Source organism: Carassius gibelio, chromosome A17 (genome assembly GCF_023724105.1).
Source record: "Carassius gibelio isolate Cgi1373 ecotype wild population from Czech Republic chromosome A17, carGib1.2-hapl.c, whole genome shotgun sequence".
NCBI classification, from domain to species: domain Eukaryota; kingdom Metazoa; phylum Chordata; class Actinopteri; order Cypriniformes; family Cyprinidae; genus Carassius; species Carassius gibelio.
Window position 1 is genome coordinate 1,350,920 of NC_068387.1, and position 25,792 is coordinate 1,376,711.

Below are 25,792 nucleotides of genomic sequence, written 5' to 3' on the forward strand. Positions count from 1 at the left end.
ATTTACTCTGTGTGATTTGTAGTTTGATGTATTATTAGTTCAATTATTAAAAACCCATATATATCCATGATTGCCTTTGTCTAACACGCTCACATTACGAGTCAATGAGATGCCTGATCTAGCTACAAGCTTTATTTTGAGAAACTAAATTTATCATAATGACAGGATAATGTTTTCATGGCCAGATAATATTTTTCCTTGAATTATAAGAAGTGATAACTCTATTGAAAATTGATAAGTTAATCTTATGGCCGTTTGCTGGACAAATCACTGTTTGATTTGCAGTAATTTACAGTAAGAGATATCACAATAATTGATATGAAGAATGGAATATTGACATATTAATGAGTAAATTACAGTGCCCTGTAATGAGTTATTGATGAATGCAATTGAGCTATTTTGCATAATCAATCAAATTTAGTGTAACTGTCATATGAGATATATATTAATCATATTCCTGATTAATTATTAAAATTCCCTATATATCATTTGAGTTAATTATTATGTACATCCCAGTGCGGCTACAGAAATTATACTGGTCTTTCTACATTTCTACAAAATACCACCTGGTATTGATAGACCACACTTCTGAGTTACTGGCCACAGGAGAAATATATCTCTGTCTACAACATTATCTTTGAAAATTATGTTTTTCCGAAAAATTGTACTTTCGCCACTGCTCTCCCCTACACATTCTTTACCATATAAGTTGTAAATCAAAAACATGAGATTTAGTCATTCAGTAGTTGTCGAAAAACCACAGAAATTCAGATGTACAAAATAAGATGATTTATTCCACGAACAGTACTCACACTTGTGATTCTGAAATTTCAAGCTTCTTACAAAAACAGTTGCATCATACTTTTAATAAATAAAAATATATCTAAACAGATGCATTTACAAATATAGCTGCTATCAGCAATACGGGGCCAAGCCCCGAAGGTGGAGCAAGCATAACAACCACTGTTACTGCAAACAGCAAGCATAACAATCACAGCAAACTCATCAATGCACAACACACTTAATAGTCAAAAGCTTAACAATGTGCATCTCAAAAGCACAAAACATTCTTAAGATATTCTATATAAAAGCACTGCATGGTATGTGCCACGTGGGATTCAGACAACCTGAAAGTTTCAGGACCAGTGGCTTAACAGAGAGCACTAATCAGTTGACACACACTCAACAGAACACATAAGCATTACTTAACATGTTGTCCAGATTAGAATGCTAAGATACCTAAGCAAACAGCTAAAGTCTGTCTACACTTGATGTGACAAAGCGACCGTTGAAATTTATTAGAAATTTATGTCAGTATGTCATAAATAGCACACAGCTGCAGTTTACTTTAGGGAATGTGAATATTTGAAATTGTGGTGGCGCTATAGAGTTGGTCAGATCAATATTCATGACCATCACTACAAGTGTGCCATTACTTATGGTTCCTAGGTCATAGGGCTGCCACAGACACCCATTCGGTGCTATGCCCCTAATAATAAAACCATGGCAAGCTATATAGACTGCACATAATCAGCACTTTAGGTTAGTATGCAAGTTGAGAAAAGAAAGAAAAAAACAACAACAACAATGAAAATCACATATTAAACATTTGAACATGTTTGGTGCTCTAATATGATTCAAAATAATGTATTTTAACATCAATAAGATGCCACAGGTTTTTGAACAGGTCTCCAATAGAAACAACAAGGATTTTACAACAACCTAATTGTAACAGACTGATTTTACTTTTGTAGAAAAAAAATTAAAATACAAATAAAATAAATAATAATTAGAAAAATGATGGCAAGTGAAAGTAATGGTAGTCTTAGATAAATTATTTGAATTCTTATTTCAAGACCAGATTTGAAAATGTTCCATTTTTGCAGTGTTTTTGTTCTTGTGTATACTCTTTCAATGTGTGTACACATCTATGTTGAGGGATGCACAGCTGAGGCACTAGGGGCAGTCAATAGCTCAGAATAATCTCCCGCAGCAGAACAGCATTGGTCTCTTTCCACTCCCTGAATTTACTTGCAGTGAGAGCAGAGTCAGCCACTACCTGCTCCAAAGTCAGTAGATCTGCTTCTTTAGCCTAAATGAAACAAAGATTATTTTTATTTAAAATTAGTGGTTATCAGTTAGTTGCATGATACAATATAGTGTATTTATAGCACATTATAAACACAAAATTGCTGAAATTAAATTAATATTCACTTCATATTATGTAATATTTACAAAACAAATACAAAACAAATGTTTTATTCATCCAACTCTGTTGGATTTTGGAATTGACATAGTTCTACCAAAAGTCAATAACATCAAATTTCAAATAATACATGATCAATTTGCAGCTACCACTAGATAGATTTAATTCTGTAATGATGTTGAGTTTATTAGGGTGGCTTGAGAAAGCCAACCTACTGAAATTATATTTAAATGTATTATTCTTTTTCTGAGAATAAAATGTATATACGCTACTCCTCCTACTTTCAAGTTAGAGTCAACAAACTCAGTTCATACCTTCAGACTGGTCTGACTCAGTTTGCTGCATCTTTTCTAACTGATCAGACTTATGGATTTCCCAAAAATGACAATCAAATCTTGGAAAAATCCCATATATTTACATTCACACTCCAACTGTCAAAATTCTAATGTGAACACACTGAAGCCCATTAGACTCATTAAAAGTCACATTAAAGCAAGTCATGTCACTCTTTATGCCATCTTTAAGATGCCTCTCGGGCATTCAAGCACAGTTTCTATTTCTTTGAATGGGGAAACATCAAATTCTCCAGAACTGTTTACCAAGCTCAAGATTAATTTTTAATAATAAAAAAAATATTTTCCAAATTTAAAAAAAGTGTATTTTTCAAGCTAGACCAGCCAGTGTGCATGCACAGTCCTGAGCTCACGTCTCAGAACACTGACTGTTTCTATAGCAACAGGGACTTCTTACAGCAGCTGCATTGACACGCTGACTTTACTGATTAGCAATTGGCTCTTTTACTCAGAAGGAGTACTTTGTTCAATAAATCAGCAATATTGAGCATTGCATTTTTCCCTATTCAAAACTATTCGAGTGGGTATTCTATATGCTGCATCCTAATTGGCATGCCATCCATCCTAAATAGTATTCAAAATTAGAATTAGTATGTCCCAAAATGAGCTTTCCAAAGTTACCTGGATGGTTTACTGCTTCCGGTAGAAATTCGAAGTGCAGATCCGTGCATACTCTAATGGCTAATATATCTGTAACATCAACCATCCATTCATCCAGCCGCCAGAGGGCGCCATCTCCTCATTACTGACTGTGCTCTTCTTCTTCCTCCACTTCCTGTAGCTTCCTGTTTAAATCCAGCTCAGTTGTACAACAGATTGAGAAGTATTGCCAGCTAACCCCTGTCTCTACCAAGCGTTTTCTCATTGCCACATTGATTGCCTCGTGTATGTTCTTTGCCTGTTCTTGACCTTGTTTGTTGGATTATGATTTGGATTTGTTTGCTGTACGGACTGCTTGCTGTGATATTGACCTTGCTTGTTATTTGACCACGATTATCTGCCTTATCCTTGTGTGTGGTTTTCTCCACAATAAACATCTCCGCAAATGGATTCAAATACTCAACCGAGTCAGTCATCCTTACAGAATACTTCGCCTGACCAGAATCCAGCGGAGATTTCACAACTTCAGGCCGCCTTTGCTTATCAAAATGAGAGGATTACGGAGTTCCAAGCTCAACTTTCATCTCTGCGAGCCGCTAATGAACATCTCACCCGCTACATACAATCTCTCCCAGCGACTCGACCTGAGGCGGTAAGATTTTCTTTACCAGATAAATTTGATGGCAAAGCGGAAAGGTGCAAGGGGTTTCTTCGTCAATGTTCCATTTATTTTGAGAACCAGCCTGAGGCCTTTCTACGTGATACCACTAAATGTTCATTTATGATGTCACTGTTTACTGGCAAAGCTCTCGAATGGGCATCTGCTGTGTGGGATCAAGATGATATGATACGGACCTCATTCGATTATTTTTCGAAGCAGATTACTGAGGTTTTTCAGTACCCAGCTGGAGGGAGAGATGTATCTATGCAGTTGTTGGATTTGTGTCAAGGAAATCGTACTGCTGCAGAATACGCAGTAGATTTTCGCACCATAGCAGCACAAAGTGGCTGGAATGAGGCCACGCTTAAACCAATCTTTAAGCGAGGTCTTCACCCCAAATTACAATCAGAGATTGCTTGTAAGGACATGGATATGGACTTACAGTAACTTATAACCACCACGATCCGTATTGATAATCTGATACGTAAGCATCCCACCTGTCCCCTAACAACTTCAATGTCTGCCACAACTGCTAGTGGCCTGGAACCTGTTGAACCCATGCAAATCGGCCTTACCAAAATCTCAATGGAGGAACGTGAACGACGGCGTGTACAGAGACTATGTTTTTACTGTGGGCAACCAGGTCATCAATGCCGTCACTGCCCCAACAAGCCCACACCATCTAAAGTGAGTATACATTCAGGTAATCTATTCACCAAGTGCTTGACTCCCGTTATGACCATCACTTATGCAAGTTACGTACAATGTGTTTCAGCATTAATTGACTCAGGATCGGCACTGAACCTAATTCACCATGAATTGGTGGCTAAACTCAACATCCCTGTGATCCCTTGCATACCACCGATTCACATCACCGCCATCAACACTCAACCCATTGGCAAAGGTATCACTCATCAAACCATCCCTATTACAGTCAAGATTGGTGTGTTCCACTCTGAAACCCTCTCATTTTATGTTACAACTACACCCCAGCATCCAATAATACTAGGAAATCCCTGGCTAACCATTCACGACCCGCAGATTTCTTGGGGTTCCAGAGAACTTACCAAATGGTCACCGTATTGCCACAGTCATTGTCTACAAGGTCATATACCACTTCCATGTCTAACCACAAGTGTTGAAAGTCCAATAACTAACGAAGCAGTTAAGATTCCCCCAGAGTACATTGAATTCCAGGAAGTCTTCAGCAAAGCCAAAGCTGCTACGTTACCTCCACACCGCCATTGGGACTGTGCCATAGACCTATTACCTAACACAGCACCTCCTAAAAGCAAGGTATATCCATTAACTATACCAGAAACGCAGGCCATGAAACAATACATTGAAGAAGCTCTGGAGTCAGGCTTTATCCGCCCATCCACATCACCAGCAGCATCTGGATTTTTTTTTGTGGAAAAAAAGGATGGTGGCCTACGCCCCTGTATCGATTATCGTGATTTAAACTCCATCACTATCAAGAACAGGTACCCACTCCCATTAGTTCCCTCAGCCTTAGAACAATTACGTGAAGCCAAGATTTTTACTAAGCTTGATCTACGAAGTGCCTATAATTTAATCAGGATCAGAGAAGGTGATGAATGGAAGACAGCATTTATCACCACCAGGGGGCACTATGAATACTTGGTAATGCCGTACGGCCTATCCAATTCACCATCTGTGTTTCAATCAATTATCAATGAGATCTTTCGGGACATTCTAAATGACCACATTATCGCCTACATTGATGACATTCTAATATATTCGAAGACACGTGAGCAACATATCCAACATGTGAAAGATGTTCTGTCTCGATTACTGGCAAACCACTTATATGTTAAGACTGAGAAATGTGAATTTCATGTCTCACATACCACTTTTTTAGGCTACAAGATCAGTCATCATGGAGTGGAGATGGACGCAAGGAAGGTTGAGGCAGTTACAGAGTGGCCACGTCCCACTACGGTAAAGGAAATACAGAGATTCTTAGGATTTGCTAACTTTTACAGGAGATTCATCAGAGACTACAGTACCATTGCAGCACCACTCACTGCTTTGCTTAAGGGGAAACCAAGGAAACTATCATGGACAACGCTTGCCCAGACCGCATTTGATACCCTGAAGACAAGCTTTACCACTGCTCCAATTCTGAAACACCCAAACCCTGACCTACCATTCATAGTGGAAGTAGATGCTTCTGACGTCGGCATCGGAGCAGTTCTATCCCAGAGACAAGGAAACCCTGGTAAAGTTTTTCCATGTGCTTTCTTTTCCAGAAAACTAACCACAGCAGAGAAAAACTATGATGTAGGAAACAAGGAACTACTTTCCATCAAGGAAGCACTGTCTGAGTGGAGACACTGGTTGGAGGGAGCACGTCATCCATTTCAGGTGATTACAGATCACAAAAATTTGGAGTATATCAAGAGTGCTAAACGTCTGAACCCGAGGCAGGCTCGGTGGTCATTATTCTTCACAAGATTTCATTTCACAGTAACATATCGCCCAGGAAGCAAGAATGGTAAAGCCGACGCGTTGTCACGAATACATGAGTCAGAGGAAACTTCTTGCTGCCAAGGACCAATTCTACCCCCATCAGTCATTTTGGCACCTATTCGTTGGGATATAATGGAGGAAATTCAAAGAAAACAACTAACAGAACCCACACCATCAGGTTGCCCCCCTAACCGCCAATACGTTCCAGGATCTCTTCGGCAGCGCATCATGCAATGGGTCCATACATCTCTGAGCTCCGGACATCCTGGCATTCATCGGACAGAGGAACTGGTACGCAATTCATTTTGGTGGCCTAATTTAACAAAGGATGTCTCTTTGTATGTCAAATCTTGCAGCATGTGTGCACAGTCAAAAACACCACGAAAACTTCCAGCTGGTCTCTTGGAACCCTTGCCTATCCCTCGGCGGCCCTGGTCTCATCTGGCAGTGGATTTCGTCACAGATCTACCCAGCTCTAACGGCTGCACCACCATACTGGTAATTGTTGATAGATTTTCTAAGTCCTGTCGTCTGGTTCCACTAAAAGCATTACCCACAGCTATGGAGACAGCACAAGCTTTATTTCAACATGTTTTTCGAATTTATGGCATACCAGAGGATATTGTTTCTGACAGAGGCCCACAATTCACGTCCCGAGTATGGCAAGCCTTCTGCAAACAATTAGACATTAATGTCAGTTTAACATCAGGTTATCACCCTCAAGCAAATGGACAGGTGGAGAGAGTAAACCAAGAAATTGGGCGATATCTTAGATCCTACTGTAGTCAAGAACAGGAACGTTGGAATGAATTCCTACCCTGGGCAGAATATGCAAGAAACTCCCTTACTCACTCATCTACAGGACTCACCCCCTTCAAGTGTGTTTTAGGATATCAACCCCCCATGTTCCCTTGGTCGGGTGAACCTTCAGAAGTTCCGGCAGTGGATGACTGGGTCAGAAGAAGCGAAAGAGTCTGGGACAGCGCTCATGTGAGGCTACAGAGGGCAATCAGAGCCCAGAAAACCCAAGCAGATCGTAGGAGAAGTCCCCACCCAAACTATCAGCCGGGTCAGAGGGTATGGTTATCGACTCGAGATCTACGGTTACGGCTACCCTGCAAAAAGCTCAGTCCACGGTATGTAGGCCCATTTCGAATAATAAAGCAAATTAATCCAGTAACATACAGGTTAGAGCTCCCAGCTCATTATCGCATTTCTCCTTCATTTCATGTATCTCTGTTAAAACCCGCTCATCCTGCTTCCGGTCCTGCCTCCGAGGAGAGGGAGCCCCCCCCCCACCACTGGATGTTGATGGAGCTCCGGCTTACCTGGTCAAGGATATCATAGATTACAGACGTCGGGGGGGCAGGCTACAATACCTAGTGGACTGGGAGGGCTACGGCCCAGAAGAAAGATCTTGGGTGGCCGCCAAAGACGTATTAGACCCATCATTGACCCGGAATTTCCATCATGCACATCCGGATCGTCCAGCACCTCGACCAAGGGGACGTCCACGAAGAACACCTGGAGGTGTTCCTAGGGGGGAGGAATCTGTAACATCAACCATCCATTCATCCAGCCGCCAGAGGGTGCCATCTCCTCATTACTGACTGTGTTCTTCTTCTTCCTCCACTTCCTGTAGCTTCCTGTTTAAATCCAGCTCAGTTGTACAACAGATTGCGAAGTATTGCCAGCTAACCCCTGTCTCTACCAAGCGTTTTCTCATTGCCACATTGATTGCCTCGTGTATGTTCTTTGCCTGTTCTTGACCTTGTTTGTTGGATTACGATTTGGATTTGTTTGCTGTACGGACTGCTTGCTGTGATATTGACCTTGCTTGTTATTTGACCATGATTATCTGCCTTATCCTTGTGTGTGGTTTTCTCCACAATAAACATCTCCGCAAATGGATTCAAATACTCAACCGAGTCAGTCATCCTTACAATTGCCCACATTACATTCCGTGCCGGACAAGGATTCGATTAGAGCTAAAAACTTGCATTAAAAGTGTTTAAAAAAGTACAAAGATGGCGAATATGCGAGACCAACAGACAGGTAGAGTAAGAGATTTGAGTGATAAATAATCAATATCTAACCTGTTATATTTCATCTGCAGCAACACTGTGAACTTTATAATGATACATTTGGTATTTACCTTTTTAAATGCATAATTATGCAAACACATGAGAAGAGTTCTCGGCATGATAAATCCGTGACTGACAGATCAACGTGCCTCCAATACAGTAGGAAATTAAATTAAACTAAATATGGATAATGTTAACTATGACAATATGATTGACAGCCCAGTTTAAATGGTGACAGGATGTATGTAACTACGCAACAAAACATCCATTAAAAATGCAATTATGACGAAGTATTATGTCCCAAAGCTAAATGAACACATTGCTAACTATCTACACACTACATTAGATTAAACTAGTAGTTGTGCAGATAACTTGATATGTAGAATTTGAATCCCTTGTAAAAAAGTGAAAAGTGATGTGACAAACAGCCAACAATGGTGACCCATTCTCAGAATTCGTGCTCTGCATTTGACCCATCAACAATTCTTCTCGTCCTCATCCAGTCTGCTGTGACTTCCCTCCATTTTGGAGAGTATCACGATGCATGCGCACACTTCGGCTTCACATGTCCTTGTTGACATAAGCAGCAGTGAAATGTGTATGTATTGTTTACATGAAGCGGAAGTGTGTGCATGCATCACGATACTTTGTTTTCTTTGTACAGGTTGTAAAAGGTATTCTTGTAGCTTTGTGAAATTACAGTTGAACTACTGATGTCGCATTAACTATTTTACTGATGTCCTTACTACGTTTCTAGACCTTGCTCGTGATAATACCCTTGCTGTCTATGGGAGGGGCAAAGAGCCCTCAGAATGCATCAAAAATGACCTTATTTTTTGTTCTGTCTAAGGTCTTAAGGGTTTGAAATGACTTGAGGGAGAGTAATTCTTCATTTTTGGGTAAACTATTCCTTTTACTAAGCATGCTGATTATAGAATTATGTTTAGAACTACTCCTGTTGTATCAAAGTTTACAACACTGCATTGTAGCCAAAAATAGTCATATTTACTAAGCACACAATGCAACATATACTTTCATAACTAAAGCAGTGAAAATACAATGCAAGTAACAGATTTAACAACCTAACCATAGACGAGAACCGACACACTAAAGGTTAACAAACATTAACTTAAATATAATAGCAAACAAGGATGATTAGACACACATACCTGAACTAAATGCCAAAAATCTAATATGTAACTATGACAACAAATTAGGCAGCAAATAATGGTACAAACAAAAGCAAAAGTCCATGTGATGTGAGAGTGTGACAGCTCCTGAGCTCATGAATTAGTATATAATCTACATGGATCCTGGCATTGGTAAGGACCCAGGCTCATTACACATTGGGTCAGACTTACTTATACTTAGACTTAGATCCTCATGTGCCATTCGGATTACAAAAAATGAAGCCTCTTTTAATTTATTTTAAATCTCATGTCAGATTCTTTCGCAATGATTTTTTCAATGTGACAACGCGTTTACGTCACCCACAAAGCAGAAGGAGACACAAGTGCTGCATCCAAAATCTCACACTGCAGGGAGTCAGCAGTGTTTTGATTTGAGGGTGCAGGCAAATGTAAAGAGAACGTTATGGCGTGTGTCCATTGCAAGATAGAGCTGGCATACCACAACTAGGCCCCTATGATTTCCGCTATGCAGAATATGCGAAGAGAATCGTGGAATCCAGTCATAAAAATGGAATTTACAGTTTAACGCGGAATGGCACAGAATGAATTAATCAAAAATAGGTCATTGCACTAACATCAAATCATGATATTGACTAATATCTGTAAATATTAAGCCGGAACAGTCTATTTAAATATGAATCATGCATGTTCTGCGTGTCTGTGTTAATGAATGGAGCAGAAGCGCGACCTCCTTTATCACACACACTACTGAAGCGCGAGTGATGCTCCTGTGATTTTAGCATCTGCTGTCTCACTAAATAAGGACATGAACACATGAACAACATCTCCAGAACTACTCTGACAGTCACTTACATTTACATTTAATCATTTAGCAGACGCTTTTATCCAAAGCGACTTACAAATGAGAACAATAGAAGCAGTCAGGTCAACAAGAGAACAACAACAGTATACAAGTGCCATGACAAGTCTCAGTTAGTCTAGTATAGAACGCATAGCCAGGTAGATTTTTTTTTTTTTTTTTTTTTTTTATTAAATGAAAAAGACAAGAAAAGGAAAAGTACTGGTGTTAGTAGGTTAAGTGCAGGCGAAAAAGATGAGTCTTTAGATGTTTCTTGTAAATGAGTAAAGACTCAGCTGTACGAATTGAGATTGCGAGGTCATTCCACCAGCTGGGAACACTCCAGGAAAAGGTCCGTGAGAGTGATTTTGAATTTCTTTGGGATGGCACCACAAGGCGTTGTTCACTTGCAGAGCGCAAACTTCTGGAGGGCACATAGGATTTAACCAGTGAGTTTAGGTAAGTTGGTGCCGTGCCGTGCCAGTGGTCGTCTTGTAGGCAAGCATCAGTACCTTGAATTTGATGCGAGCGGCTACTGGTAGCCAGTGTAACCTGATGAGGAGAGGAGTAACATGAGCTTTTTTTGGCTCACTGAAGACAACCCTCGCTGCTGCATTCTGGATCATTTGCAGAGGTTTGACAGTACATGCAGGAAGGCCCGCCAGGAGAGCATTACAATAGTCTAGTCTGGAGAGAACAAGAGCTTGGACAAGAAGTTGGGTTGCTTGCTCTGACAGGAAGGGTCTAATCTTCCTAATGTTGTATAAGGCAAACCTGCAGGACCGGGCCGTTGAAGCAATGTGGTCAGTGAAGCTTAATTGATGATCCATCACAACTCCTAGGTTTCTGGCTGTCCTCAAAGGAGTTATGGTTGACGAGCCCAACTGTATAGAGAAGTTGTGATGAATCAATGGGTTAGCTGGAATCACCAGGAGTTCAGTCTTTGTAAGGTTAAGCTGAAGGTGATGGTCATTCATCCAGCTAGAAATGTCACTCAGACAGGCTGAAATGCGAGCAGCTACTGTCGGGTCATCTGGCTGGAATGAGAAGTAGAGTTGGGTGTCATCAGCATAGCAGTGATAAGAAAAGCCATGCTTCTGAATGACAGATCCTAAAGATGTCATGTAGATGGAGAAGAGAAGTGGTCCAAGTACTGAGCCTTGAGGAAGCCCAGTAGCAAGGTGGTGTGACTTTGAAACATCACCCCTCCAAGACACACTGAAGGATCTGTCAGAGAGGTAGGACTTAACCCACAGGAGAGCAGTTCCAGAAATGCCCATCGTTCTGAGGGTGGACAGGAGAATCTGGTGATTAACAGTGTCAAAAGCAGCAGACAGGTCCAGTAAGATGAGTACCGAGGATTTTGAAGCTGCTCTTGCTAGTCGCAGGGCTTCAGTAACCGAGAGCAGAGCAGTCTCAGTTGAGTGGAATGAATGAATGGAAGAAGGGATACCGGTCTGTAGTTTTCAAGAAGCGCTGGATTTAGAGATGGTTTCTTGAGCAGTGGGCTTACCCGAGCCTGCTTGAATTTTAAGGGAAATGTTCCAGAGTGAAGAGAGGAGTTGATAATGTGAGTAAATGAAGGTATGACTGAAGAAGAGATCGCTTGAAGGAGGTGAGTGGGGATAGGATCAAGTGGACAAGTAGTAGGATGATTGGACAGGAGAATTTTGGAGACGTCCACCTCTGAGAGTGGGGAGAAGGAGGTTAAAGAGTGTGCATCAGTCATTGTGAAGTTGTCCTCAGTCTGCGGTGTGGAGAATTGGTCACTGATGGATCTTGTCTTATTTGTTAAGAAAGCTGCAAAGTCGTCCGCTGTAAGAGTTGATGGAGGAGTTGGAGGCGGCGGATTAAGAAGAGAAGAGAAAGTCTTGAAGAGTGTCCGAGCGTCACAGCAGCTGTTAATTTTGTTGTGGTAGTAGAATGTTTTAGCTGTGAAGACATTTGCAGAGAAGGAAGAGAGGAGAGATTGATACACACTGAGGTCCTTAGAGTTTTTTGATTTCTGCCATTTCCTCTCTGCAGCCCTGAGTGTAGAGCGATATTCACGGAGAACCTCAGACAGCCAGGGGGCAGATGGGGCAGTGCGTGCTGGTCTAGACAACAGTGGGCAAAAGTTGTCCAAGCAAGATGTTAAGTGGAGCAAAGAGTGTCCGTAGCACTGTTCGTGTCCAGAGCAGAAAACTGAGAGAGTGGTGGAAGAGAGGATGAAACCACAGCAGATAGGTGAGATGGACAGAGTGAGCGTAGGTTCCGTCGAAAGGTGACCTGCGTTGGTGTGCGCGCCACTTCAGGAGTAAGTGCTAGGTTAGCAGTAATGAGGAAGTGATCAGAGGTGTGCAGTGGAGCAACTGAAGAGGTGTCCACAGAGCAACAGCGTGTGTAGATGAGGTCCAGTTGGTTGCCCGATTTGTGAGTCGCTGTAGTAGACACTAGCTTGAGGTTAAATGAGGTGAGCAGAGTTTTGAAGTCAGCAGCCTGGGGTTTATCTAGGTAGATGTTGAAGTCACCAAGCAGTACCAGAGGAGTACCATCTTCAGGAAAGTTTGATAGCAGCACATCCAACTCCTCCAAGAAGTTTCCCAGATGACCTGGGGGACGATAAATGACCACAAAGTGGATTTTAACAGGGTGGGTTACAGTAATGGCATGTGATTCAAATGAACCAGTACCTGTAGGTGATGACTGAAGATCAAATTTCCATTCTTTGGATATAAGGAGACCCGTACCTCCACCCCTCCCAGTGGTACGAGGAGTGTGGGAACAAGTGAAATTAGTGGAGAGGGCTGCAGGGGTGGCAGTATCTTCAGGTTTGATCCAAGTCTCTGTCAGTGCCATGAGGTTTCATGAGCATTTGACCATTTGATTTGAGTAAAACTAGCGTCACATCACATACACAGAACTGTAAAGGTACGTCAACCCGTCGAAATAAAAGTCAGATTTAGTTTAAAGACAAGTATTTGCCAGAGATGTATTACTATTGTTCAGCAGAATGTACATAGCCTACTACTAAAAAAAGAAAATCAAACATTATTTTTTTAAAGGTTTAATCACACAACATTTCATTTTTTATAAATCCCATTTGTTTACCAAAAAGTTAAGTTTGTTTAATTTTCAATAATTAAAAGATAAATTAAATTAATGTTTTATGTGTTTAATGTTTAATGTGCATCTCAGAAAATGCTTTATTTAAACCCCCCACTGAATGGCACTTAAATGCACTTAATTCATATGTCAACTTTATTGTCATTGTTCACAGTACAAGTACAGACAGAGAAACAATGAGTAATAATTAAATGTTTTTACATATGCATTGCATTCTATGCATTTAAAAAAATATAAATACATTTTTTTCTAAAAAAGGAAACTTAAGACCCAGGAGTCTTATTTTCTCTTGCATAATTAATATTGCACTTTAATTAAGCAAAAACACATTTTATCCGATTACTCGATTAACCGATGGAATTTTTTGTAAGAATACTCGATTGCTAAAATATTCCATAGCTACAGACCTATCGACAAGCAATCTCCATCATGCTCAATTGGCTGCAGCATTTGCAGCTTCGTCCTGAGAGAGGCTGACACCTCTTAGGTCCTGTTGTAATTGAGTGAGTGAAAATGACTGATTGCTATGAGCAGATGAGATGGAAGCGCAGAACAATTAGAGCTTCCACTACAAAGATGTTGACTCGTATAGAAGAGGAGATCAACAAGGATGACACAAATTGTGAGAAATTCAGAGCAGAGAAAGAGCACAGCAACTCATAAGACCCCTTGCAAAGGGATGCTGTCCATAATCCATTCAACAAGATAGGGAAAGGTAGTGATTCATGACCAAAGAGTACTCCATCAGCTGCTGCACTGCACACAGCTTGCCCTACAGTTCCCAGAATCTGTGTGACAGCGCAACCCATAAGTCAGAGCATTGTCCCGATTATTCAGTACCTGCATGCAAAATGAAATTGAAAAAATTGGGCAGATATTTTTTGTGTCTTGGTACGAGACTGGTCTAGTTAAGAGAGTTATTTGTCCACTCTGCAGTCGTTGCCATCATTCTGTGTGTGATCAAAGTGAAGAAAATGTCTCAGGTTACGAATGTAACCATGGTTCCCTGAGAGGGAACGAGACACTGCGTCCTCTGAAGGGACACTATGGGGAACACCTCGTCGTGACCCGTGTCTGAAGCATACTTTGAAAAAAGTATGGCCGGCGACAGCGTCTGACGTCACTACCGGCGCGACTATAAATAAGCGACCGGAGAGCACCTCATTTATCTTCTTCGTGAAGCTTGCGTCCGAAGCATGGCAAGGGATCTAGAGGACGCAGTGTCTCGTTCCCTCTCAGGGAACCATGGTTACATTCGTAACCTGAGACGTTCCCCCTCAAGGGAACTTCGAACTGCGTCCTCTGAAGGGACACTATGGGGAACAGTATACCTACGCCGCCATGCTGAGGGGAGCGCAGGCCAGACCATGGCGAACACTAAGTACCAACTCTACCATTTCTATGGGAGTTGCCCCTAGGACGTTTAGACAGCTGTCTGTGACACTATCCCTTACGGCCAAAGGCCTAAGCTAAATACCCAATTTAATTGATCAGGGCCTCGACCCAGGGTAGAGCTTAAAGGCTTGGAATAGGAAGGATTCCTTTAAAGGGATACGGCTAAGAAACCAGTATTATACAAAGTCTTGCCTGTCACACAGGGGCTACCGTTTGCTCTTGCAAAAATTTTCCGAAGGAGCTGTCTCAACAGAACCCTGGTAGCAAAACCCTGCTAGATAGGTATTCAAGGATACCTGAATGGAGTGGCGCCCAAGATGAACAGGGCTTTACACCAACTCAAGAAAGGGCACGAAGCAACCGCGCGAATCCCTTACCATAAAGGATTTTTAGAAAGAACGCAGAGCCTTAGCGTGCGAACTTACCACAGAGTGGATTTCAGAAAGTGCGCAAAGAATACACGTGCACACTTACCATAGTATGGATTTTAAAATACTGTTCTAGGGAGGGGTTCTCGTGGCACTCTGAAGGGGAAAAACAGAGAACACCGTCAAATGAGAGGAACTCTGAATTCAGAGTAGCGTACTAACACGTAACCCTTTTCTGGGAAAAAGGGGCCCGTTGTTAAAACTACTGCGAGAACCGCCCAAATATCCCTTGATGAGGGAAGCAATGCTTGAGTGTAAACAAATGCACTCCGGCTGAAAGGAGCCAAAGGAACCAAAGTCTAAACATCTCGAAAAAGGGAACGAAGCTGAGCGCGTAACCCTTACCATACAGGATTTCAGAAAAATGTGCAGAGACTTGCGTGCACACTTACCACTTTAAGAAGTACACAGAATGTAGCGTGCGTACCTACAGGTTCCTAAGCATCGCAGAGATTCTGAGCCACACGGGAGAGGCAAGCTCCAAACTTACAAACCTCTTTGGACGAGGGGAGCATCACCTGAGGCAGTAAAAAAACAGGAAGAATTCTGTAACTACCACCTCCTCCCTTCCCACTGGATGTGACAGTGCATATAAGTGGTCAGGAGGCCCCTCAGGGTGACCTGGCCAACATTCATGAAATCTCCTGCAGTGCCGTGCCAGTTCTGATGATCAGCGAGGCTCCCACAGAAGCCCGTGATCTCGGCCGCCTAATACCAGAGCACGAGGCCGGAAGGACAGTGCTGACGGGTGTTAGTAGATGCCATAACTGAGCACTGTAAAAGAGACTCACTTAGAAAGTTAGTAGACATATGACCACCAGCAATTCAACTCATAAGTATATACAGAAAAAGGGTTACATACTCACCCATCCTCCTGTAGTGGGACCCTGCTCACAGGGCGCCTCCTTATAGTCCGGACCATCAGTAAGGTGGTTACTATGAACATAGAACCAACCAAAAACATCATAGGTCCAGCATATGAGACTGTTATGAGAGAAATTCTCCCCCACCTAACCTCGATCAGGTGGAGAGCTGGTGGTCGCAGGGGAATTCAGGCAAGGGAGGAAAAGAGCAGAAGTTAAACATAAAAAGCATTTTCTCTAGGTATCGCTCTGATTCGGACGAGAACGCTGCCTCGTCTGAATCACATCCCTCAGGTCCTGCTTACCTCCTCGCGACCCACGATTCCTCTTGCCCCTGCCCATAGGCGGGGGAGGAGCGCGAGCCGTGACACTAGCCTTCTGCGCCCGTCTTTGATCCTCAGAACGAGACGGGCCAGGACCCCTATGTTGTTCGGGCTCGGACCTGGACCTTCGCAACCCTTGCCTCCCTGAACTTTTCGACCACCATCTCGACGGAGGTACCGAAAAGCTCAGAAGGCGAGACCGGAGCATCGAGAAGAAAGCCCCTTTCTTTCTTCTCGATGTCTGCCAGGTTCACCCACAGATGTCTCTCCGTTACTACCATGGCAGCCATAGACCTACCCATGGTGGAGGCGGCCTGCTTGGTAGCACGGAGAGAGAGGTCTGTGGTGCGGCGCAGCTCGGCCACCTGATCAGCTGAAAGGCCCTCGCCTTTATCCAGGTCCCTCAGCAGGTCAGCCTGATAGGCCTGAAGCACCGCCATAGTGTGCAATGAAGCCACAGCCTGACCTGCTGCTGCGTATGCTTTGCCATTTAAGCGGGATGTATCCTGGAGGGGCTTAGATGGCAAAGAGGGAGATTTAAGAGAGGATGTTTCCCCCACAGAGAGATAGCTAGCCAGCGTCTCTTCTACAGGGGGCATCTTCTCATAGCCATTGCCCTCGATGTTAGCATAACTTGTATGCTGAAACCGATGGATGCGAGAAGAAAATGGCCTCTTCCATTCTTTCTTGATTTCCGCATGTAAATCAGGCAAGAATGGAAGGCTCACCTGGGCTTGTACGTTTCCATGGCAAGTTTAACTTTGCTGTGGCACGATCCATAACCTCTAACAGCTCCTCATACGCAGGGCAGGAGGATTGAGAAGGATCAGCCTCAGCTTCTTCGCCAACCTCAGACATCTCCTGCTCTTCCTGGGTAGAACCCAGCAGAGCACTAACTTCAGTATCAGAAAGGGTTAATGATAACACGTCTTCCTCCTGAAGTTCATTCTCGTCCGCCGCCGAAGAGCGAGAAAGGGAAAGTCCCTCTCTAAACTCTTCAACGAGGTCCACCTGTGATCCCCACGAGCTCATTCTCCTCCGTGCCTCAACAGCGGCGGGTCCTGAGCCGCGGGAGACAGATGGCTGTCCCTCTTTCCTCGAAAAGAGAGACAAACGAGAGCGGAGCTTTTTCATGGAAAAACGCTCACAGTGCACGCAGATCGCCCCCTCAAGGACATCGCGCGCGTGCTCTTCGCCCAAACAAAAAACGCAAAGACTGTGTGTGTCATCCGGTGTCAAATAACGCTGACACGGATGCACGCACTGTCTAAACGCCTTGCTAGTGGAAGCCATGATAACAAAAGTAAAGATCGCTCTTACCGTGGTCGTTTCTCAGACGCACACTTCAAACAAAACAGTCAAATGAAGACGAAGAAGATAAATGACGTGCTCTCCGGTCGCTTATTTATAGTCGCGCCGGTAGTGACGTCAGACGCTGTCGCCGGCCAACGAGTTGGCGTTTTTTCAAAGTATGCTTCAGACACGGGTCACGACGAGGTGTTCCCCATAGTGTCCCTTCAGAGGACGCAGTTCGAAGTTCCCTTGAGGGGGAACAGAAACTTATGGCATGAAGACAAACACTGTGGTTTCATCTGTATCAAGTATAGTAAATATCAAATCAAGAGAATCAAACACAGTGTTGCTGCAGACAGCAAAAAGCATGGACTCAGGGTCCAAGAGGGAAAAAGATTGTATGGTGTTTGATAGATGGAGGTAGTAAACAAAGTTTTGTTCATGAAAGGCTGGTGAGAAGTTGGCTGGGCCATTCAAGGTATTGTTTCAAACTCATGTGGAATGGAAACCACATGTATGGCCTAGAGCTGAAGATCTTTGCCCGAACACGACGGTACCCGATGGGACCCGACGGGTTCGGTCGGGTTTGGGCTTAATTTATATCATCTTACGCGGGCTCGGGCTTGCGCTCCGGTTTGCAAGGTAAACGAGTGGTCATGTGATGTGTTTCGATTAGTACCAGAAAGATGCGAAAATGGATGCTGAGTAGGTGTAACGGAGGCTTGGCTCTGGCGATTACGTTTTGGTTGCACCAGCAACTAAAGCAAAGTCTGAGGTGTGGAAAAGTTATGACCATGTTTATAATGACAATAAAGAGTTAATGATGCACCATCAGTGAGTGCAGGAACGCGCTAAATCCATTTACAATGGATTCAATAATTTTCCTCCACAAAAACATGTAGGCTTAGCCTAATCTCTGTGAGTAAAGGTTTTTCAAATGATAACTAAATATTCACTAAGTCTTAAATGCATAATGTAGCAGAGTATTTACGCTAATGTTGGCATTATTATTTTACTAAATCTCAGCTGCTAGTGGCGAAGCAAATCCGGCGGAGCCTTTATCTTAATTTCGTTATTGCAAAATACCCATCTTAATTAAAAATTTATCTTAATTTAATTTATTAAAAAAGATTCATTTTTATTGGTGCGTGGTCTATTTATAGGCTAAATGAGCCTATGCCTATTCAGAGTGCCGAGATGTTAAGATGTCACAGAAGACTTATTTTATTTCTTTATTCCAACTTCCAAGTGGTCTAGTCTACGTTAGTTATGAATAAATTATGTTAAAACATTTATAAATGACTCATTCTTGCAAAAGAGCTGTGTGTGTGCACACATTTGAATAATGTGGGGCTGTAAACGGGTTCGGGCTTTTAAAAAGCTGTCAGTCAAAATGTACTTGTCAGGCTTGGGCCAAAACCTGTCAGGCTCAGGTCCTGTTGGGTCTAACTTTCATGGCCTGATTACAGCTCTAGTATGGCCATTATTGAATCTCTCTGCATCGTACATGACAAAACACCTAGTATAGAAGAAGTTGAAGCTCTACAGACCTTTGAACAGACAGTGTGGATGCTACCTAGTGGATTTGCCATGGAAACATGACAGAGACACTTCAGAACTTGAAGACAGCAGGAACGTTGCAAGAAAAAGGTTTGAAACTCTAAAGAAAAGATTTAGAACTGACAATGTGCTCTATTAGAGAGATAATGATGTGATTCAAGAATATCTGAAGCAAGAGATATGTGAAGAGGTAAAGAACACATCAACTGTAGAACAGACTAGCACAGTGAAGTATTACATGCCACACCATCCAGTAATCCGAGATGATAAGCAAACAACCAAACTGAGAATTGTGTTTGATGCTTCTTCATACGAAAGAGGGTTCAATCTCCCTCAACAATTGTTTACTTATCAGGCCCATCTTAAACCCAGACTTACTTCATATGCTTATTAAATTCCACCTTCACAAAGTTGCCTCCACAGCTAATATTGCAAATAATTTTCTGCAAATAGGACTGAAAGAAAGGGATAGAGACTTTGTGAGGTTCTTATGGACCTAAGATTCCTCACCAGAGAACCTGGAGCCTTGCATCATGAGAATGAACAGAGTTGTGTTTGGAGTTACATCTAATCCCTTTCTGTTGACAGTGACAATAAGAACTCATCTCAGACAGTATGAGTCTGAACAGCCATCGACTGTAGCATTATTTCGGGAATCACTGTATGTGGACGATCTCATTGTGAGCTTGTCTAATGTGGATGAAGCTTGTTTTATCTCAACACAAGCAAATGCCATCTTGTCTGCTGCAGGAATGGAGCTATGGAAATGGATGACCAACTACTCTGACCTAAGAACAAAATTTACAAAAAACAGAATGAAAGCCCAGCAGATTCAGAGACACTCAACACTGCATTGAAAGTGTTGGGACTGAAATGGAGGCATGACCATGACGATTTTGTGTTTGACTTGTGGCAAGTGCTGGATGTTCTGGAAAGGAAAGAGAGTACTAAGAGGAGTGTTCTTCAAATCTCATCACATAAATTTGATCCAATATGTTTCCTAATACCATATACAATCCATGTAAAATGTCTGTTTCAGGAAATGTGTGAGCGAGGTCTAAAAGTGGGATGAAGAACTACCCCCAGATTTAACCCACAAATGGAAACAGTGGTGTGATGAGTTGCCACAGCTACACCTCGTGGCTATACCTAGATAGTATCACATCTTGACAAATCATCAAGGAGAGACAGTCAGGCTATATGTCTTTTGCGATGCAAATGAAAGAATTTACTGTGCATTTAGATATCTGCAAGTCAAGAGTAAGACTGCAGAAATTATTTAAACTCTGGTAGCCTCAAAGTCCAGAGTTGCTTCACTAAATAAATTGATGCTTCCTCAACTGGAGCTAATGTGATCTTTGGCTAGCCCATAATCTGTTAAAGGTTCTAAAGATCAGAAAACCATCTTCATATGTGGACAGACTCAATGATAGTCTTGAACTAGACCCATAGTTCGGTGCGTAAATGGAAGCCTTTTGTGGCAAATCGAGTGACAGAGATTCAAAACCTCACTAAACCCGAATCACGGTCACACTGTGATGGCAAACATAATCCAACAGACCTGCCAACAAGAGGACAATAAGTCAACAGTTTGATTGATAATCAGATGTGGTGGAATGGACCCAAATTTCTAAAGTCAGTGAATCCAGAAGTCTCAGCAGAAGAAGAGCTTCCAGAAGAAGAGGTAAACGCAAAACTCAGATCTAAATTCCAATTCACAGTACAGTTCAGCAGCAGACACAAAAGAGATGTTGCTTGATCTATGCAGATACAGTAAATTCAGTACTGTTCTCAGAATAACAGCATGGGTAAAAAGATTCCTCACTAATACACGCTCAAGCATAAAGAACCCTGGAGAACTTTCTGCAGAAGAGTTAATGGCAGCTGAAGTGTATTGGGTCAGAGTTACTCAAGCGGATACATTTGAAAGAGAAATTAAATCGCTCAGGGAAGGACAGAGTGTACAAAAAAACTCAAAGATCAAATAACTTATACCATTCCTTGATGAGAAAGGCCTGATCAGTGTGGGAGGAAGGCTGCAGCTATCTGATCTCAAATTTAGAGAGCAGAACCCATGGATGCTAAAGTATAAACACAGGTATTGTGAATTGTTGATTCAAAAGTGTCATGAGAAGGTTTTGCATTCAGGTATAAGAGATATGCTCATTCAGGTCAGAGACAGATTCTGGATCTTAAAGGGTAGACAGCTTGTTGAGCAAATAATCGGAAGGTGTCCCGTCTACAAGAGGTTTAAGGCTTAACCAGCACAACAGGCTACTGCACCCTTTTGAGAGACAGAGTCATTGAATCACCCCCATTTGAAACCACTGGTGTGGATTTTGCTGGGCTGCTCATGGCGAATACCAGTTTTATGGCATTTGTGCAGTCACTAGGGCCATAAATTTGAGTACAGAGAACGTCCTTTTAGCATTAAAGAGGCTCATTGCAAGGAGGGGAATTTTCTCTGCTGAAAGAGGAATAACCTGGAATTACCTATTTGAAGCAGTCTGGTGGGGCAGTTTCTGGGAACATGTTGTGGATTCTTAGGGAAATCTTGGGGAAAACCTTGATACAATTTTGAAGAGTTAGCTACCATGTTAACTGAAGTGGATTATGTGCTAAATTCAAGACCCCTAACTTACATTCACAACAAAATGAATGAAACTTCAGCCACCGACTCCTGCTCATTTTCTGGTCAGCAAAAGACTTACATCTTTCCCACCCAAAACCATTGCATTACTCATCCAACTGCTCAGAGTCAAGAGACCTTGACAAAAAGATGAAAATACAGTCAGAGGCTGTTAAACTAATTTTGGACTCATTGGCGCAGGGAATACTTGATGAATTTAAGGTCTGCTCACCAATATACAGGTCCTTATAACATATTAACATATTGTGATAAAAGTTCATTATTTCCACAATTTAATTATAAAAATTAAACTTTCATATATTTTAGATTCATTGCACACTAACTGAAATATTTCAGGTCTTTTATTGTTTTAATACTGATGATTTTGGCATACAGCTCATGACAACCCAAACTTCCTATCTCAAAAAAATTAGCATATTTCATCCGACCAATAAAAGAAAAGTGTTTTTAATACACAAAAATCAACCTTCAAATAATTATGTTCAGTTATGCACTCGATACTTGGTCGGGAATCCTTTTGCAGAAATGACTGCTTCAATGCGGCGTGGCATGGAGGCAATCAGCCTGTGGCACTGCTGAGGTGTTATGGAGGCCCAGGATGCTTCGATAGCGGCCTTAAGCTCATCCAGAGTGTTGGGTCTTGCGTCTCTCAACTTTCTCTTCACAATATCCCACAGATTCTCTATGGGGTTCAGGTCAGGAGAGTTGGCAGGCCAATTGAGCACAGTAATACCATGGTCAGTAAACCATTTACCAGTGGTTTTGGCACTATGAGCAGGTGCCATGTCATGCTGAAAAACAAAATCTTCATCTCCATAAAGCTTTTCAGCAGATGGAAGCATGAAGTGCTACAAAATCTCCTGATAGCTAGCTGCATTGACCCTGCCCTTGATAAAACACAGTGGACCAACACCAGCAGCTGACATGGCACCCCAGACCATCACTGACTGTGGGTACTTGACACTGGACTTCAGGCATTTTGGCATTTCCTTCTCCCCAGTCTTCCTCCAGACCTTGATTTCCGAATGACATGCAAAATTTGCTTTCATCCGAAAAAAGTAATTTGGACCACTGAGCAACAGTCCAGTTCTGCTTCTCTGTAGCCCATTTCCTGCACACGCCTAAAAAATAAAAAGTTGTTTCGCCGATTCATTATTTTGCTCCAAAATATATCAGGTCCTCAATGAATGTTTTCCGCCACGTGATCTTGTGGTGTCCTTGCTTCCTCCTTCCTTGCTGGGGGTTCCAAAGCATGGCCATTCGTGGGAAACTGGTTGGCGGCTGCCTGAGAATGTGTCTGGCAAACTGCATTCGAAGCTCGAGCACAATATTTGTTAGTGGACACAATGCACTTACTCGTTAGTCACCCGATCTTGATATGTGATCTTCAGGATACACCTACGGCATCGTTGTTGTAACGTATTAACCCTTTGAAGTCGATTAACGTGTATACGTGTTTTGAGTCATTTTCTCCTGATAACCCCGAAAAGAACTTAAATTACACGTTTGATCGTCAAGTTTTGATCGTACAGATAAGAGCCATACATCAATCGAATCTTTAAAGGGTCTACTTTTTTGTATACAGACATAATAACTAAAAAAATTTGTGCATTTATGAAATAAAGATAACAAACAAGGTGTGCTGTCTGAAGCCTTTTTCTGCGGTGATCTTCATTTAGAAATACGTCATTAAAATGTAAACTCATAAAAACTGTAACTCAGTGAATACTCAACGAAGAGACATGAGAGATATATCTATAGAAAGCTTGACATGTCTACTTTTAAACTAAACAAGTACTTCCGAAAACAAATATTCTGTGATAAAATAATCCATATGAAAACAAAGCAATGACCGTTTTCTCGTTTCCCTTCATTTTCTTCTAATGTGACCATGCCCACTTGCTTTTGAGATTATAATGTGTGTTACTGAAGCACGCGGCTTGAATACGCCCATACAGAACACAACGTAGTGAGACTGTTCAAGTTTTTTTTTTATTTGACTGTTTGCTTCGCGATGAGAAGAATTAGACATAATTCACCCCAAAAAGATGTGATGTGGATTATCTCAGGATTTGAGATTTCCTCAGAAAAAAAGAATGAATCGCTTTATTCAGCAGAGATCATAAACATGAGTAAGTCTATTTTATATATATATATATATATATATATTTTGTACTAGTTTTTCCAACCTATAATTCCTGAATAAATGTATAATCAAGTGAAACATTATGAAGTTTCAATAACAATATACACTACTATACCATTCAAAAGATTCAGATTGTTAAAAGGATTTCTGAAGGATTGTGTGACTGGCGTAATGATGAAAAAAAAAAAATCAGTTATAAAAGTCAGCTTTGATTTTTCCTAATAAACTGTTTAACTGCACTTGCAAGTGAATATTAAATTATGTTGTGGGATAATTAAATATATTCTAAATAAACTATTTTGTCCTCACGTTCTTTCTTTTAACTCTGCCCTCTCAGTCACACAGCTGACTGAAAGGCTCATTTTGCAGCTCATTATGCGGGCCTTTATCTTCTCAGATGTATATCACAATGATATTCATGATAGTTGACACCTACTCGCATATGACTTTTATGAACAAAAAGTGTCTTAGAAAATTTAAATCAATATATTGTTTTCTGTGAGTGAGTAAACAAGAGGATTTTCACATCATTTAGAAATAAAAATTCTAGGCTACCAGTTCTCAAAAGCCCGGAAACCAATGTTCTGTATGTGTTTTATGGCCTTATTCAAGTGATTTAACATTTTTAAAGTAATTTTTTTTTTCATTAACCACACATAAAAAAAAAATTCCCTTCAAAAACACAATCATGTACATACATGCTGCTTGCATATTATTATAGCCCAATTTGTGCTGATTACAGTGATATTAGACTTTAGCCATTTAGATGTTTGTAAGCAACTGATAAAAACACAAATGTCAGGGCATGACAAAACTTCTCCAGACCCCATAAATACCCTTAGACCTCAGAGGGTTAAAACGGCTTATGGTTTTTGCTGTAATTTTCCAAGTTTCGCTGGCATAGGTGGAAGTTGGAATGATGCTGGAGCTTAGCAGCCATACCTTGGTCTCAAGGGCAATGGTGTTCATGAGACCAAAGTGGTTGGAGGCATCACATAACCATTGCAACATTTCTAGTACCGTAGACAACATTGTGGTCTGTGTCGCTGTCTACCGACATGACGCTGCCCAGGTAGGTAAATCGATCGACCTCTTCTATTCGCTGTTGGTACTGTAGATGGTTACAGGTACTTATCCGGGGGCAAATCCAAAGTACATGATTTTGGTTTTTGAGCCACTGATTCGAAGCCCGATCTTTGCTGAATCCCGCTCCAAGGCCATCATAATGATTGCCAAGCCTGGTCGGGTGGGAGCCAGTAGTGCAACGTCATCTGCAAAGTTCAAGTCCGCCAGCTGCTCCCTGTCCCCATGGGAAACCATTTCTTTGTTGATTGGACAAAGTTTACGCAATATATGGGTGTGCACTGTGTACATTTATTCTGTATGTATAAATACAAAAACATACATTTATATATAAAAAAATATTTACATGCGTATAAAATATAAATGTATTTTAATATACATTGTATAATTTATATTATGTATAATTATCTATATTTTCTTATATACATGCATGAGTGTGTATTTATTTACACAAAAATGAGGAAGCCAAAAGGTGTTGTGCCCCACTTTCACTGTTAATTCCATTGTTTCCAAATGTTGGACTTGCATGGGTTTTTTAAAGAAAATACCTGCTTTAATTT

The 25,792-nt window shown here is 41.6% G+C and overlaps 1 protein-coding gene across 2 annotated transcripts in view; it reads right to left on the bottom strand.

Annotated features, from left to right (window-relative positions):
• Positions 1–774: 774 nt before the first annotated feature.
• The window catches only part of LOC128031481 (connector enhancer of kinase suppressor of ras 3), a 129,930-nt gene continuing 104,912 nt past the window's right edge, over positions 775–25,792 (bottom strand). Inside the window, exon 25 of one of the 2 annotated variants that reach the window (XM_052619775.1) lies at positions 775–2,092. In XM_052619775.1, the coding sequence (XP_052475735.1) occupies positions 1,967–2,092 (126 nt within the window). In that variant the 3' untranslated portion in view covers positions 775–1,966. Of the gene's footprint in view, positions 2,093–17,237; positions 25,529–25,792 lie in introns of those variants that run through there. The other variant, XM_052619776.1, reaches the window with a different exon arrangement.